The following is a 17,524-nucleotide window of genomic DNA, read 5'->3' on the forward strand; positions in this document are numbered from 1 at the left end:
CTAGTTTCACAGTGATTTGCTTCACTTTCATCCTGGCTGCTATTAATTTCTCCTTGTAAGTCTCACATGACTCAAATTCTTTAGTATATTCTTCTTGCGAGACTTCTTTCGATTTTGATAGGAGATCCAATATTTCTTCATCCAACTGTTGTAGTCGAATTCCTTTATCTTCCAGGATTTCCAGGGACGATAATAGAACATCACTGTTCAATTCTGACTCCTTCAAATGTCCATGTAGGCTATTATATGCTTTCGTGAAGGCTGCACGCAGTGGTATTCTTCTTACTTTCAAGGCTTCCATTTCTGCTGTTAAACCATCAAAAGTGTCCTTTACCCAACTAATGCGTCCTGTTAGACGGACGCCACTTTTTATTGTGGTGATCCACGGTTTGAAAATGGTTTCTGAATCAGAAGAGATTCGTGCACTAACCTAGTGCTTCGCATTAGAGAGTAAAGAACATCTATGATATAAAAATATACTTTTATTTACACAGCGAAAACGCGCAGCAACATTATTAACGAAAGCTCATTCTCCTAATAACATACTTCTTTTTACACTCCGCTTGCGCATGCGCAATGACAATTACCAAAGGAGCTTGGCAGATACTGCCATCTGTTGGATAAACTATTCGCTACAGTCTGTCTCAAGCAAAGTGAGGCTAAGTGAATGGATTTTATAATAGTTCATGATTTTTTTTAATCGTCTCTTAAAACTATTTAAGTACTTTAGATAAAATCATGCAGCAACCTTTGTTTCATTCTTCAACTTAAATTCAGGTACTCTTCGTAATTTTACTAGTTAAATACATTCCATCATTAAAGAGACTCAGGCAAATCTTAGCTATGATTACATTCAAAGATTTGATAAACCGACTTTTAGGAGACAGCGCAACCTTCCCAAATTATTTGTTTTTATATAGAATTTAAATTTTAACTAGATATCCCCACCTAACTAATACTCTTGCACTCGTATTCTAATGTTCCAAATTTCAAATTAAAAATATTCAGTGTTACATTTTAGTGAGAAATAATGTCTAGACATCACTGTTTTATTTTAGAGGAGTTAAAGCAACAAGAATCAGAGTGATATTCATTAACTTGCAAGACTACCTTCTAAGGTTTAAATACAGAACCTTCTTCATCAGCTGCAGAATTGCAAAGGAAAGAGAAGCCAGTGATAAGATAAGGTAAGTGGATAAGAATTTAACGAAGAAGATTATCTCTTTAAACTTTCAAAACTAGTTCTGCAAATTTATGACTATAAAGCTGATTCATGTCTCTTTAACACCTCCAATAATCGTTATTCGGAATATAATTTTACCTAATTCTTTTTAATGTTGTACAATACTGAAAAAATATTGTTCAAAAACGACAGTTAGAGCTTTTTGTGTACGAATATGACCTATATATTTAATGAAATAAATTTACTATACATTGGTTACATTTCATCGGTTACATAGTGCAATATATGTATACATCATAGTACAAAAACCTTGTTCAAAAATACTTTTTTAAAAAAAATATTAACACTGTGTTAATACTTTGGAAAGTTCTTTTAAATTTGCAAGCAAGCATTAAATTATATCGAAATCATATATAAATCCCTATGTAATGGAACTTTCCTTAAATATTGATCTCCACTGTATTAAATATACTTAAATATAAATTGTGATCAATATTTTCCTTAAATGTTGATCCACAATTTAAGTATATTTAATTTTTTTAAATATGGTGAGATACCAAGAAAGTATTAGAATCTAGTACTAGTCAAATCTATTTGATCATTTCGGCTTCTTGTAATGAATAGAAAACAAAGATTTATTTTAACTTATTCAGGACATTATAGGAAGTTGCAGAAATAATACGCGTTTGGGTACCTAGCAAAAATGATCTTTCTCCACTCTTTGCAACAACGGGACGCCCTATTTAACACAGGGGGGAAACAACAAAAAACTGCAATAACGCTCTTTAGTGAGCTGCGTCCCAGCATTATTACACATTTTCGCGCTGTAATGGTACCGCACAACTATGAGTTTATTCTTCTCGTAGAGGTTAATGCCATCAGCATGGCTATTTATAACGGAAAGAGGAAACAAATATGAGCACCAAGAGGAGATTATAATGCCATCAATTACGCTTCTCCGAACGGCCGGCTTAGATTGGGTTTGCTTTTCCTCAAATACTAAAGCATCCGCCACTGAATCGGTTAAGAGAAGGAGAATTTTAGTGCGCATTATGTCTCTAAACTATTGAATACATTTTCTACCAGTTTGTTTATACTGTTGACCGTTGCGCCAGAATACTTTTATTGGTTACGATGAAAGATAATTTCATTAAATAAAATGCCCTTATCATATCCGGCCTCTTACTGAAATTGCATTCTCAGAGTGCACTGCAGCACTCAGAATAAATAATGTGAATTACAAAGAAAAATTCCAATAAAATATATCCGGTTGTTTGATAACTTCAGTTCCAATGTATTAGGTATATAAAATAAATTACGAGTCTTTCACGTAGATAATTGTAACCATGACCACGAGAAGAAAGGAATTTCCTTCTAGTTACAGAGATTTCTTTATTGTAAAATGAAACAAAATTCTAGATTAAAATTACTTAACTTGCTTAATATTGCATCTCAAGTACATGTGACGACAACAGCAGTGAAAATGGTCAAAAAGCATTTTATTTTCTACTAGGAAGAAATAAATGGAGGATTCTTCTTGAACAGCAACTTTTCGGTAGATGGTGTTAAGTGAATGCCTTAAACATGCATCAAGTACTCAGCATTTGTTTCAGTGTTTTATAATTAACATTGAATACGATTCATATGAAATAACAAGAAAGTAACAATGCTGTTTCTAGTAGCACTGTCAAGATCAATCTGTATTGCTATGATACTATGATTCAATGACTCTAAATGAATTCTATGATTTTAGATCTTCTATCACACATTCGTTGGCTATCTCGCAAACAATCTAAATGTCTTGTATTTTTATTGGATGATATTTTTAATGGAAATTCCTGTCTTTTTATACTAATAGACGCTTTACATTACTAATTTTAAGATATATACTTTGCACTTAGCCTGTATATGATATAAAACTTGAATAAATCATCTTTTTCACATAACAAGAAGAATAGTAATAGATACGATTCCAGTTTAGAGACTGAATAATACATAACATCCTGAAGGAAATCTTGCTTTAGCAAAGTTTTATATGCTTAAAATTTTAAACTGAATGATTGATACGATTTCTTTATTTTCAAATATTGCAAGAAACTTGTATTTCGTCGTCATCAGTCGAAAAAATTTTGATTGAGCATTAAAATATTCCTTTCTAATGGCTCTTGTTATTTTGTAGGAGAAAATTATTTAAATTGTGTTAAATGATACAAATTTTAGCTTAAATATAAACTATACAAATTATGCATTTTTAAATAATAACTTTCAAATTTAAGAGATATTTCTTTTTTTTTCTTATTTATGTTGTCACATAGCATGAAAATGAACCTGTTAAAGTTTTTGATTGTTAATCAAGTAAAATCTCATTATTTGACAAATAGCAATTATCTGATGTCTTTTATATTATTTTAGGATTTATTTTTATATCTTCTGATTAAAATATTTATTTAATCGTAAGAAATATTCGAAAATAAATAGGCATATTGTTTTATGATTCGAAGGCAAATATGTCTGGGTACAAAGAAAGGGGAAAGTGATTCATAAATATGTACTTATAAAGAAATTATTTACATTTTATCCTACAAATGAAGCCTACATTATTATCAATTACATTATTATCTACAATTTTATCCTACATTACTTCTGTTTAACCTCAAAATGCAAGAAACTTTAGATAACAAAAGAGGTTTGAATACTTACAGTTTAAATCTAGAGATACTGATGTTTTAACGGGAGCTGATACATTATTGTTTGATGCTTGGCAAGTAAACTCCGCCATCAGATCCCGTCTACTTAAGCTCTCGAGCTGAAGCTCGTTTCGAACGGTATGAGATGCAGATGTTACTTCGTAAGTGTCATCTATAAGAGCTGGACCTCTCCACCATGTAAGTACTGGTGGTGGCTTACCTGCAAAACACAAAAATTAGAACTCTTGTTAAAGAAAAAAAGTGCATACCAAATTTGATCATTTTGCGTACATTTATGAAAATGACTAATCCTCAAAAAGGCCTTCAGGTTGCAACAGTTTCCATTCTTTTAAAACTACATAGGAAATTTTCAGAAACTCTATTCTTTCCTATAGAATTTAGTTGTTTGATCTTATCAAATGAATAAAAATTAAGTATTCAGAGACGATCGATGGACACCGCATGAATATTTACTTTGGCAACGATCGATATGTGTTCTTTTATTCCCCCTGACAGAACTGAGTTAGAAACGTCTTCTGTTCTGATACAATGAAATTCAAGAAATAAAATGGTTTTAGAGGAATTGTAAGAAGCTATATTTATCAATAACTGTTCATATCATTATAATCCAACTAGGAATTAAAACAATATTTTATCTTCTAATTTTCAGATAATATTTTACATTAACTAACATCTATAATTAATGTAAATACAGTTTTAGTGTTCTACATCATAGATGTATTTCTGATGCTTTCAAAATTAGCACCTGTTTGTCTGATACAAAAGTAACAATTTCGAATACATTTTATGTCAATTTATATGGTTATTTAAGATTTTAGAGGTCCAAAATAGACGTAGTCGCTGTTACTCGATAAGTATTAGCATTATCGATAAAACAACTAATGCACTGCTGTAGATAAAATGTACAAATCTCTGTAACAACCCATTATCACTGTAGTATATGGAAGTCTATTAATTTTTATGCCACACTTGAAAAGAAAATATCAGTTATTATGCCGTGCACGTGAGACAGGAATGTTAACTAGCATAATCTAAAAAAGGTTAAAAAGCCATGTTATGAAAAATGACAGTGTAGTAAATTAAATATTATGTTCAAAGACAAGAAAAATCCAGCATATTATTCGCTAGATAATTGAAGTTAGTACATGTCATGAATTAGCAATGACGTGGCTTATCATAATTAATCAACGGCTCTAAATGCAAATGAAATATCCTACCTCCTTGACTCTCACACAATAGATACAAAGTGTCTCCTTCATTGTAGGTGCGAATTACACCTTGCACACTTCGTCCGAGGCTATCTTTAATCTCTGGTTTTCCTGGAGGCACTGTAAAAAGAATTATTTATAAAACTTTCTTTATATATTTTCTTTAATTTTTAAATAGGAAACTGCATAGAAATTTTAATAAAACAATAATATCATACGTTTAATACTAATATGAGGTGCCTGATTCTTTTTTCAAAATAATAACAAACTGTTACCAATGGCCTCAGATAATACGTGACTTATGTAAAGCTAATGTAAACCAGCAAGACAGATAACTGCATAGATCACGTGACTTATATCTAATGTAAAGAAACATAATCATTATTCCTCTTCTCTTGCGGGATGCATCTCACTGCGTACACAGTTAGAAAGAAATTAAATATATGAAGTAAATAGACGAAGGACGTAACCAGTAGAGAAGGACATTTCTCTACTGGTTGCAAAATGTCCAGTTGTTATATTCTATTATGATGTATGATACTGGAAAGGTAAGCGTAGTAACAGGGAATGTTTGTTTCGTAAGTGTCCATTTACATAGCAAGGAGGTTCGTAGCTTGAAATGCTGTAAGGAAAATCTTGTTCAATAGTTATACGTCAAGTATGCTATATATATACTTTATCAGCTGCCAGTTGTAGAATCTTAGTCGTAATTGCTTACAAAGCAGCGTTTCAGTCTCAATATACTATCTGATGATGCAATTCTTGTAAAACGTAGCACGCACTATCACCCAAAATTATATTAAAGTCTAAGAAAGCAAGAAATAGGGGCTCCAGATTGTTCATCACTGCCATACCTTGATAATGCCTCTATGTTATATTACAGAACGTGTAGATTTCTAATTCCGGCTCCTAATAATTATAACTAATCAAGCAAACAAACATCTGGTGTAATACGTGTGCCTTTTCGTTGATATTACGAACCTGATATCCAATAAATAATCACTGCGTAGACAAAACTCTGTATTAGCTGTAAAGAGCACAATGCTCCATTACCGTTACGTTCAGTTTAGATTATTTGGATACTAGCTTAATTCTACACTTCTATGTAAGGATAGGAACCTAAATCTGACAGTTGTTATCTTTCATATGAAGGATTTTTACGAAATTTTCGAGAAGCATTTTGCTGGAAGATTGCTTTGTCAAACATTGTCATTTTTTGAAATCGCCGAATGTTCAGATCAGTTGTAATCGATAGATTCTATTTACACAAACTTCAGAAAAAGTACATTTACTAATTTACTCAGCCGGCGTTTGATAATCCATCAAATTTCGTCACTTAAACAATGTTGTTAACTCATTCTTCAAGATGGGGTTACCTTGACTTTCCATCTAATAACACCAAACCTTCAAAATTGTTTTTAATAGGTTTACGAGTCGAAAACTTTTCAATGCTAAGTTTCTGATAAAATCAGGTTTCGTATGTTTACTAATTATGTGTAAAAATGTTTACTTATTGTGGTTCGTAGTATACTGAAAATTACAATCCATACTGCACATGGTAAATGCGCATCCTTTTTTCTCGCATTTGCTAATTTTTCTTTCGTTATATAACTAAAAGTATGAAGGGCTAGAAATTAGCTTTCAATCGTTCATAACTGTCAGCATTACAATGGTATTTATTACAAAATGACGTTTCAAACTCTCATTCTTCCATGTTTTACTGAAGAGGTTTCGGTATAACAGGAAATACTTTTACAAGAGCAATACTGCGTGACTGACACGTACTAAAAAGCTTCGGAAATGTCCGTGAACTGGGGTATATATTAACGTTAAAATTTTATTTCCTAATTTCGGGACACGAAATTATAAATATCACTCATTTGAAAGCACACATTCTGGAACAATTTCCAGATGATTAATGGCACTGTGCATTTATTCGACTTATTTAACAATGATTTTTATGCCGCAGTTTGTCCACTGAAAAGATAATCCAGTAAAATTAAATGATGCAGTTAAAATAGCGTTTTACACGCACATACACGTTTCGGGAGCATTTGGGCTAAAAATACTTATCAACGCATCTGTAGAATTTCCGACAGACAAGTCTCGCGCGCTGAAGATAAAAATATTTTATTCAATAGAGTGTTGCTAGTCCTCGCTTTGAAACTGTTGAGTTTTTAATCAAACATTCGTTAAAGCTATATAAAATATGAAGTGGATAATAAAACGAATTCAAAATTCAGACTTCCAGGTACCCATATTTGGATGGAAGACTACATTATTCGAAATATGATGCTTCTAGGCACCGTTGTTTTACGAGAAACATACATACATTCATGCAGGTTGTATTTATTTTCTTTTAATATAATACCGGTAAATAATATTTGGCGGCAACAATTTGAAAAGTGTTTCAACGCTTTTACTAATTCGACGCAAAATGTCGTTTCAACGGCCTTTCTTGGCTAACACCCCTTTGGGCTAGAAAAAGAGAAGATCATATCGTTCGAGATGTTAATTGATTTATTGAGTGTACACAGAAAAGCTAATTGAAACTGTACATTTTGAAATTATATATGATTGCATATTGCAATATTTTAAAAAAATATTTCGTAATCTAAATAATAAAGTTTAAAAGACGCGTAAGTTTGTAATGTATTATTTTATTTTTTATATATGAGTTCATAAGTCTTTCTGTTTTTTAGTATATTATTCGATATAAAGTATTGTTTTTTAATAATTAATCCGAGTATGAGGTAGTTGAAACATTTTGTTATCAAACTGCCAAATATCGAAGTGTACAGGAATTTTCCAAATTTAGACTAAAAACCACTATTATGCAAAATGTTAGTTATTAATTAATCTTCTTTCTGAATGATGCTTATGAAGTATGTTTGAAGCAATTGCTTTACTAGTAATGTTAGCTTGTAGAATTATTAGTAAATTTCAAAAAAGAAGAAATTCCTATTAATAATTTTTGCAAATCTTAACATAAAAAATAGCTGGAGCATAGCAAATTTTTACACGTATTCAGTGTACCAACTAACCTTAAATTTATAAATATTTAATATAATTTTCTATCAAATGAAAGAAGCAAACGCCAACAAAGTCTTTCTGAATTGTTTTAATACGTCACACATTAGTAAAATTTGGTACATTCACGAAATAGAAATAAACTAATTTATAATTCATATACTTACAGTGATTTTACTGGAAACCAATACCTTTAGACACGTTAAAAACAGAAAGAGCATATAATATTCGATATATTGAGTCAGCTAATAGTGCTCATATTAGCTGTATACGAGAGTAAAATAATGGATGTATTCGCATGGCTGAAACCTCCCATCTGTTATAAACTCAGTGAAACTGTATTTGGTTAATGTATTATAATCATTTTTGACTAACTAAAGTCTCCCGCTGCTATTCTTTTCTGAATTTTGTATAAATTTAAAGACATGCCAGCCCTTTCCGGTCTAGTTCTGTACAGATTATCATGTTATTTCTCAACGTACCCAGCAACAAAGAACACTAATAAAATATTAACGTCCAGTAACTTTGAATATTTGAAAAATCTACCAGTATATGCAGATACTAATATGACATATCTCTACATTCGGAAGGAAAACATTAATTGTAGAAGTTGAAAGAAAAATAATTAAGAAAAATGTTTGTGAAAAAGTGAATTGTATATTTTAGGTAACTTAAAACATAATAAATCTATTCACTGTTTTCACATTTTATGTATGGGCAGAACGAAAAGTAAGTGTAAAAATGACAGTTTTAATTTTCATTGAATTTTAAATTTTACATAATTTGCGAATTAGACAGGTTCCAGTCCTTAGTCTAACAATTTCCTGCAGATACAAATTGAAACTATTTTTGATTTGAGCAACATGTTTGTAACCATAGCAACATAACAACCGAGCAATAAGTTTTTATTTTATTTTATTTTATTTATTTATTTATTTATTTATTTTTTATCCCGATAATCGGGTTGATTCATTTGTGGATGTTCTAGAGTTTGAGAACTGATAATTTTAAAACAGTATTTAAATTTTTGTCTTTCCATAAAAATAACGCTTTGAAAGAGTGATATTTAGATTTTTCTATGCACTTATTGAATATAATTTTTTTAATTATTTATTCTAGATAATTCCTTCTTATTCTCAAAAATTGCTACACCGTTATCACTGCTATATATCATTTTTATAATTTGATAGAAATCTTTTCCAATTAAGAAAATATCTTAGTGATTGGTAGAGCTCAAAACTACCTACTGTTAAATTTTATCTAATTTTTAATTTCAAGTTATCTGTTTCCTCTCTGCTTGCTAGAATCGCGTATTAATATGCTTTAAATATGTCAACAAGAGGAGAATAAAGACCGCGCCAATCGATTTCAGTTTAATCAGTCTGCAAGTTGAATCTTTGTAGAATGGGAGATAAAGAACAGCTCCCTTCCCCACCTTCTTTGAGAGAAAAAAAAGGTATACATTTGTGTACGCTGATGCATTCACTCCTTTAATATATGTAATTTAATCATTTATATTATTTATTAGTGATCAATAAATTTTTCTGCTTTTAAAGAGATTTCTAAGCAATTATGTTCTTTAAGGGAAGTAACTTTCACAGAGTGACGTGCAGCAAAAAGTTTCCAGAACAGCCAAAAAATTCGAAATGCTTGATCAGTATGTAAGCAGAACGGGATGGGATTTATCGGTATGTGAATAATAGCCAAAGAAGTAAGTAACGTATAAATATTAGTTCTACTTATTTTATTATTTTCTTTCCGTGTGCTTACTTGCTTAACAAAAACTTAATAGTAAATAATAAATAAATGCAATCAGTTTCATTTAACAGTGACTCAATTCTAAAGGGATAATTGAGGCTTTTCTGAAAGCATAATCAAACATGATCAGGATTTTACAATCTAGTATGCTCATACTCGGACACCAGTATCTGAAATATACAAATTATAATCCTGCTATATCTTTGATATTCTGAAAATAATGGAGTACCCTCCAATTAACCTTTCAGCTTTAGTGTTTAATAATACTTAATTTTATGAAATTGTATTAAGAGAATTTACGCAAAAACACAAAGAATGAGATATTGTGAAAAAATAGGTATGGTTTGAAAGAAAAAATTTCATATTTACAAGATTTTTTTAAACGAAATATTATGTGCTATTTTAAGAAAAGGGAAAGAGGTTAATTTGTACTGAACTATGAAAGTTATAAGGTAATTCTCCCGCCTTCCTAGCGTGCTCTCGTGGTGCAGTGGGTCTGCACGCTAGGCCGGTATTCCAGAGGTCCGTGGTTCGATTCCCGGCGAAGGCGTTGCTAATTTTTCATCTTGTCTGCTTCTAAAAAAATACCTAAAGTTTTTTACAGTGGCGGCCGAACTAAAAGGGTGGTGGATGATGATTCCTCCCCTCCCAGGATTTGGCGACTGGGTCCCCTAAAAACCCCTAAAAACAAATCTTGTAAATAAACTACCAAGCCCTCACCAACTGGTCCTGCAATTTCAGTAGGTAGCGGGGCAGCACGAATATGGTTTTCTAAGTGGGACCACAAATGCTCTATTGGATTAATGTCAGGTAAATTTGGAGAACAAGACATGACTTGAAAGTAACTGGAATATTTCTCGACGCACTCCCTCACGATTCGACCCTTATGACATGGTTCATTATCCTGTTTGTAAACACCCTCTCTCGCCGGAAATACTGTTGCCATGAATGGGTTAACTTGGTCTGCAACAATGTTCACGTAGCGCACAGACGTCAGGGATTGTTCTATGGGGATTATGGGTTCTAATGTGATTCACGAAAACATTGTCCGCACCATAATTCCCCCGTCACCGGCTTGCCTCCGTCCAATTGTGCTTCCGAGACCCAGGGTTTCGTTTGGAAATCAGCCATATTAGCAGACGCTCCTCGATGTGAAAACGTGATTCGGACAACGGATTCGTCGGACCATGCAACTTTCTCCCATTCTTCTAATGTCCAATTTCGATGTTTCTTGGCCCATATCAGACGCAACTGGCGATGTCGTTCTCTCAGTGCAGGGACATACGTCGGCCTCCATCTGCTTAGGCCCATACGGAACAATGGTACGCTGCACATTGTGTTGAGAAACACTGCCTGGGTCGCCATTGCTGTAAGTGGTGGTGATTTCGGCTGTTATACCTCTTCGGTCACGGCGAACAATGAGTAGCAATCTCCGCTCTCCTCTGGAATCAATACGTCATCAACGGTACACTGCTGGTCGAACCCAACTTGTCGTGTCACCATTCATACACCACTTTCGATATGTGCTCACAACAACTGCACATGAACAGACCACTAAACGCTCCGTTTCGGATACTGATGTTCCCAGCCGCCGAACCATAACGGTTTGACCTTTATGGAAGTCTGATAAATCAGCCCCCCCCCATTATGTCACTAATCACACTATGTTTGGAAAAACATAGCCTCTTTATACACTCCAGCATCAGCAGCACACTCTGTTGTTCCAGGGCGACTTCATTGTTATAAATGGAGGGGGGTCATAATGTAATGGCTCTTCGGTGTATTTTCATCCAATTTAGCAAATTCGTGCTCTCTATATCGAATACAATGCACTATCCTCTCTTCATTTGCCTTCAACAGAGAGACATGGCAGGTTTTAAAGCATGCAAGGCATATATTATATTTATATGTAATGTTTTGAGAAATGCAAAATACTGATTTTAAGATTCAGCTAATTATGAAAAATTTAATTTAATTTACGTTGTGCAGTCATAAAATAATGAAGAAATTTAGAAAAAGAAAGAAATAAGAAACAAAAGTTATGTTTTAGAATTAGAACAAAATAAAGATAATGAGAATTAGAAAGAATTAAAAAGATTCAGAAAATGGAAATAGATAAATAAGAAATATAACGTGATACAATGATTTAGAAATTCAAGGTTTGAATTCATATTTTCTGAAAACTACAGGCACAACTAAGAATCTAAAGGTATAATAAAATTAACTTTGGAAATTTATGTTAAAACAATGCTTTTTTTGTAAATACATACATATGACTTTGCTCAGCTCTCTTCTATATGTATCCGTTATATACAGCTTAGTTTCCTATGCGAAAGAATGCTATCTTTCGTAAGATTTTATGTATTCTGCTGAATAATGGATCATATTTTTTGTAAGTTTCATAAGCTGAGAAAAATAAAGAATCGCAACTAGTATTCAGTTATTTTGGAACTTGCTAGTGATGTCAATGCGTACCTTTGATGCGCATTTTTAAACAAGTTTTATCCACGTTTGTCTTCAGATAACTGCGAGAAACCATCCGTCTTTCTTCTTAACAAACATTCTCGCAACTTCTCAAACAACCGCTTACACAACAACTTCCGTCAATGTAAACTTGTTAAATAACTCCCCTGATGCATAGATCAAAAATCTGTAACGAGAGGCGAAACAAACAGGACTCGAGGCTCCGGCGTTGAAATAAATATCCGCCAAAAACCTGGGGGCTATATGTGGAGGGGAGGTTGCGCTAAAAGGGCGCACGTGATCATAAAGCAAACGTTCCTCCGTTGTTATGTATTCATTATGCTTGAAGTTTCTCTGCCAGGAATTATGCTAATTTTCGATTCTAGGAGGGTTAAATGTTAACCGACAAATGAAACGTGTTTGTGAATAATAAAGAGTACCAAGTCGCAGTTCTTTGTGAAATGATGATACGCGGCATTCCGGCAATGCTTTGTTTGCCGAGAGTTTTGTCAAGAAGAAATGTATTCTTTTTTGAAAGAATATCATAAAAGAAAGTTTCGAGCTTTTGACAGAAGCAAATACAGTATGCTTCAAGAATGCTGTTTAAATTTTAAAATATATTCAATGTATAAACATGTAAAGGATAAATTAAGTTAGCTCTTGGACTTGCATGTACATCTGGTTAGATATACATGAAGTTGGTTGTAAGTGCTGTTCTACTCAAATTAATTGCGGGAAATATTTTAACAACCAATGTTTACAGCATGTTTTCTCATGGATGTTTTCTCTCAACCAATGTTTTCCCATGGATATTAAGTTCTGTTTTCTTAATATTTTTAACTCCACCTAATTTTAAGCACGTTATTAAAACATGAAACTTCATCGCTTAAGAGCAAATAAAAGTATTCAAGTAACAAAAATTATAACTCATTCTTCTAACAGCAGCAGTGTTCAAGGAATCTGGTTATTATTGTATAGAGTTCCAATTTGCAAAACCCGAATTTCACAGTATGATTTAAATTAGCTTTAATACGATGCATATGTTATTTATGTATGTGATCTAAATTGAATACTTGAGAAGTTTTACATCATATTAACATTTCCCAGTGGGCTAAGATATATATATTCTGAGCGTTCAATACATAAATGTATCTTGAGAAATTTTAGTAAATTAAGGTGATTTGAAAGTTACTTTACTGAGTATGGTGTAGAAAGTGTAAGACGCCATTGATTTGTTTTTCTGCTCCTGCTTGTGAAAATAGCTGACTAAATAACACTAATACATAAAAATGTGTTCCCTAAACCCCACGGGAAAAGGTTAAAGAGAGAAATTGTATGAAAATATTATAATTCTCCAGTTTTTATTGCGTCACATAGTAATTATCAATACCTACACTAGTATCTTTACATCAGCCCAGTAACCTACGTTAAAAAAAAAAAAAAAAAAAAAAAAAAAAAAAAAGTAAAATTGAAGCAAATGCAAACGTACTGGTCCCTCATGCTGCTCAAGCATGTATACTGCAGTTTGTTGCAGTTAAAACTCATAAGATTTATGTATAATTACTTTCAACAATTCGAAATTCTTTCACAAGAAATATTTTACATTGTATTTTTATTATATTTTGTCTCTATTGCGCCTACAAGATACTGAAAGATATGAGAGATACAGTCATAAAGACCGACCTGGCTCAGTATGACTAAAACCTGAATGACACTACCACATGTCAATTTTTTGACAAAATATATATGTTTTTTAGAGAAAGAATGAATAAAATCATGTACCTGTTGTCATCAATTTTATAATATTATAATTGCTTACAACAAGAGTAGAGTAGGGAAAGCAAGTTTAGGGAAATTTCATTGTTTTGAATTTTAATTATCTCAGGAAATCCTTTTCATTTACCCGATAGCTGTATTTAAGTGATTTATATATATCCTGACGGCATATTTAACAAAAATGTTGTTGGGATGTACTAGGCGATATATATAGGGGGTGTTTGCACATAATTAGTACAATTTCGATAAAGAATTAAAGAAAGGAAATGCTTTCAAATAAAAAATTCTAATAACAGTTTATTAATTGAAATGAGTAATATCATTTGCTAGGCTTAATTTTATTTTTCTTTCAAATTGTAGCGTGTAAATAAGCTATGGATTTAAGGAAATTCTTTTGTGGTTTCCGAAAAGAAATATTCGGTTGCCATAATTCAAAAAGGTTGCAACATGCATGGTATTAAAATTTTAAAGTTCAAAAAAAAAAAAAAAAAAAGAAACATCATTAATCGGAAATGAAAAAAACCCCAATCATTACTTCTACATAGAAACTATGCTCCAAGCCTATGCTCAGTAAAAGGCACGTGTTGTTTCTAATGTTTAAAGTTAAATCCTTGGTAAGAAGAGAAAACCCGCCAAGGCTGAAATAAATTGTCAGGTACACCTGTAGTAAAAATATAAATAAAAAAGTTTAAAAAAAAAATCTGAAATGTTTCAGATTTTGAATTACGTCCAAAGGGGCGTTTTTTAACATTTTGTGTGTTACCTTTATTAAATATCATGTTCCTCGCACTTAAACCATAAGATCCAGTGCAACAGCAATATCGCAAAATAGTTTTAAAACGAGCATATCTTTAGAATTTCCGATACAGAGACTCACGCGCTGGAGATAAAAATATTTTTTCTCCACAACGTTGCCATTGCTCGCTTTGAAATCCTTGAGTTTGTTAATCAAAAATTCGTCAAAGTTTTAAAAAATAGAAAATCGATCATGAAACAAATTTCAAATTTCAAATTTGGTCTTCCACATGCTCATATTCGTTGGAGGATTACGTTATTCAAAATTCGATGACTCTATGTACCGTTGTTTTATCACAATACGAGAAATATACATACATTTATGCAGATTTTTCATTATTTAATTTCTTCAAATATAATGCAGGACTCTAACATTTTGTGGCAACAGTTTGAAAAGTGAACCGACATTTATGAGTCCGACGCAAAATGCCAAAACGAAACTAATAGTCCTTCGGGATTCAAATCCCTGGACTAAAAATCTGAAATTTTTCAGATTTTAAATTACGTCCAAAGAGGCGTTTTTTTAACGTTTTGAGTGTTACCTTTATTTATTAAATATCATGTTCTTTGCACTTAAACCATAAAATTCAGTTCAAGAGCAATATCGCAAAATAATGTTAAATTAAGCATATCTTTAGAATTTCCGATATACACAGTCTCGCGAGCTGGAGATAAAAGTTTTTTTTTTCTATATAACGTTGCCATTTCTCGCTTTTAAAGCATTGAGTTTGTAAATCAAAAATTCGTTAAAGTTTTACAAAATATAAAATCTATAATAAAACAAATTCCAAATTTGGGATTTCAGATGCCCATATTCGCAGCAGGATTTCGTCATTCAAAATTCGATGGCTCTATGTACCATTGTTTTATCACAGTGCGAGAAATAGACAATCATTTATGCAGATTTTTCATTATTTAATTTCTCCAAATATAATGCAGGACTCTAACATTTTGTGGCAACAGTTTGAAAAGTGAACCGACGTTTATGAGTCCGACGCAAAATGCCAAAACGAAAGCAATAGTCCTTCGGGACTGAAATCCCTTTGGACTAATAAAATAATAAACCGAGATTTACCAATTTTAAATGCTAAAAAACATATCCTTTAGCTTTTGTCGAGACCTATAGACTCAACGCAAAACATTTAGTAGAATCCTATATGAAGGAGATAAATGGAAATACATTGTGACTTTTGATGAAGCATAGATTTACCTAAATGACAGCAACAAAAGAAATGTCTGTTTATTATCGAAAACGAAAGGAAAAGATATACAAACTTGGTTCCGACAATGCAAAGATATTTTTGGTAGGGTTTATGATTGTTGCAGAATCCTCTTTCAATGGGAATTTGAAAATAAGAAGAGTGTAACAACACGTTAAAGTGAACTCACTGTACTATGAAAAGAAAGTTTTTTTATGTCCGGTATTTGCAGAGGAAATTCCATTTTTTTACCTTAGTGATTTCCAAATAGTGAAACTTCATCAAAATTAAAGCAACAACCTATACTTCGAAAAGTATCATTACATCATTGCATACTTTGAGAAAATGAAGACCGCCGATGTTCCATTTAAGGACTATTGTGCCTTTGGTCTCTTGAAAAAAGCTCTTTCTAGCTTAAGCTCACCGCGGCTGATAGATTCTGTAAAGTAGTGAAAGAGGAATTCAGTAGCACTGGAAAATTAATGAAAAGCCTTTTACCATGGAAATCACGATGCACACTTATAAGCCAGGAAAACGTCTACTAGAATGAACACTCAAAAATAGTTTTTACGTTTAAAATATTAATTAAACGGCCCCAAAATTGATCCAAAATGTGTTAATAGCCTCTGTATTATTAGTAAACAAACTATTCACTAGAGCCACACAGTGACCAGTCAGCTTTTGAAACAGGAAATAAATCCGAATATTGTCATTGAAAGGTGAAGTGCACTTTTCCATCGATTTTGCGCTATTTGGCTGCTAAGGCGTAGATCTTAGTTCGATCCTCAACACCATTTTCTACCTTGAAGGATAATGAAGCATAAGTGATGCAGCACTTCCCAACCTTAACAGATCTCACTTCGAGACAGCGGCAGCAACGGAAATTAACTTCGAGTCTACCACATAAACTCTAACACTAGCTTGAAAGAAACTGAAATATGTTGAACTGTTATTAGAATATTGAGGTATACTTTTTTATTATTTTACTGTTCTAGTGGTAGTAAGAGCACATTTAATTTTCAAACCATTCTGCTGTCAATTTTTGCAAATTTATATTGAACTTTCTCCTAACTCATAAATACTTTTTGACTTGATATTAAATAGTTTGTTTATCTAATTATTTATAATTAATCTTTTATTTAATAGTTATCATCTTAATTTACATCCTTCAAATTTCTTGTCACTGACGGGAAACGAAATCGCAGTGAGGAGGGTGAATTACATTCCAAGTTTTTATATCGAATGGATACATTTTTCCGTCTTTGAAAAGTGTTTCGGCTAAAAGACTAGTTTAATCCTAGGATCTTTTGAAGTCTTATGAATACATAAAAATTTCGTGGAAGACACTTAGAAAATTATAAAAGCATTCGCCATGTGTATACGTTACTGCAATGATATTATAAT

General features: G+C 32.2%; 1 protein-coding gene across 1 annotated transcript in view; it reads right to left on the minus strand.

The window, feature by feature from the left end:
• The window catches only part of LOC118191363 (neural cell adhesion molecule 2-like), a 199,398-nt gene that overhangs the window by 141,699 nt on the left and 40,175 nt on the right, over positions 1-17,524 (minus strand). The window contains exons 3-4 of the mRNA XM_035362168.2: positions 5,109-5,219; positions 3,884-4,090 (exon numbers count right to left, since the gene is read on the minus strand). Coding sequence (XP_035218059.2) covers positions 3,884-4,090; positions 5,109-5,219 — 318 coding nt within the window. The remainder of the gene's footprint in view (positions 1-3,883; positions 4,091-5,108; positions 5,220-17,524) is intronic.

This window comes from Stegodyphus dumicola, chromosome 10, assembly GCF_044657685.1.
Source record: "Stegodyphus dumicola isolate Sdum_Otavi_A_Nest chromosome 10, ASM4465768v1".
Lineage (NCBI taxonomy): Eukaryota > Metazoa > Arthropoda > Arachnida > Araneae > Eresidae > Stegodyphus > Stegodyphus dumicola.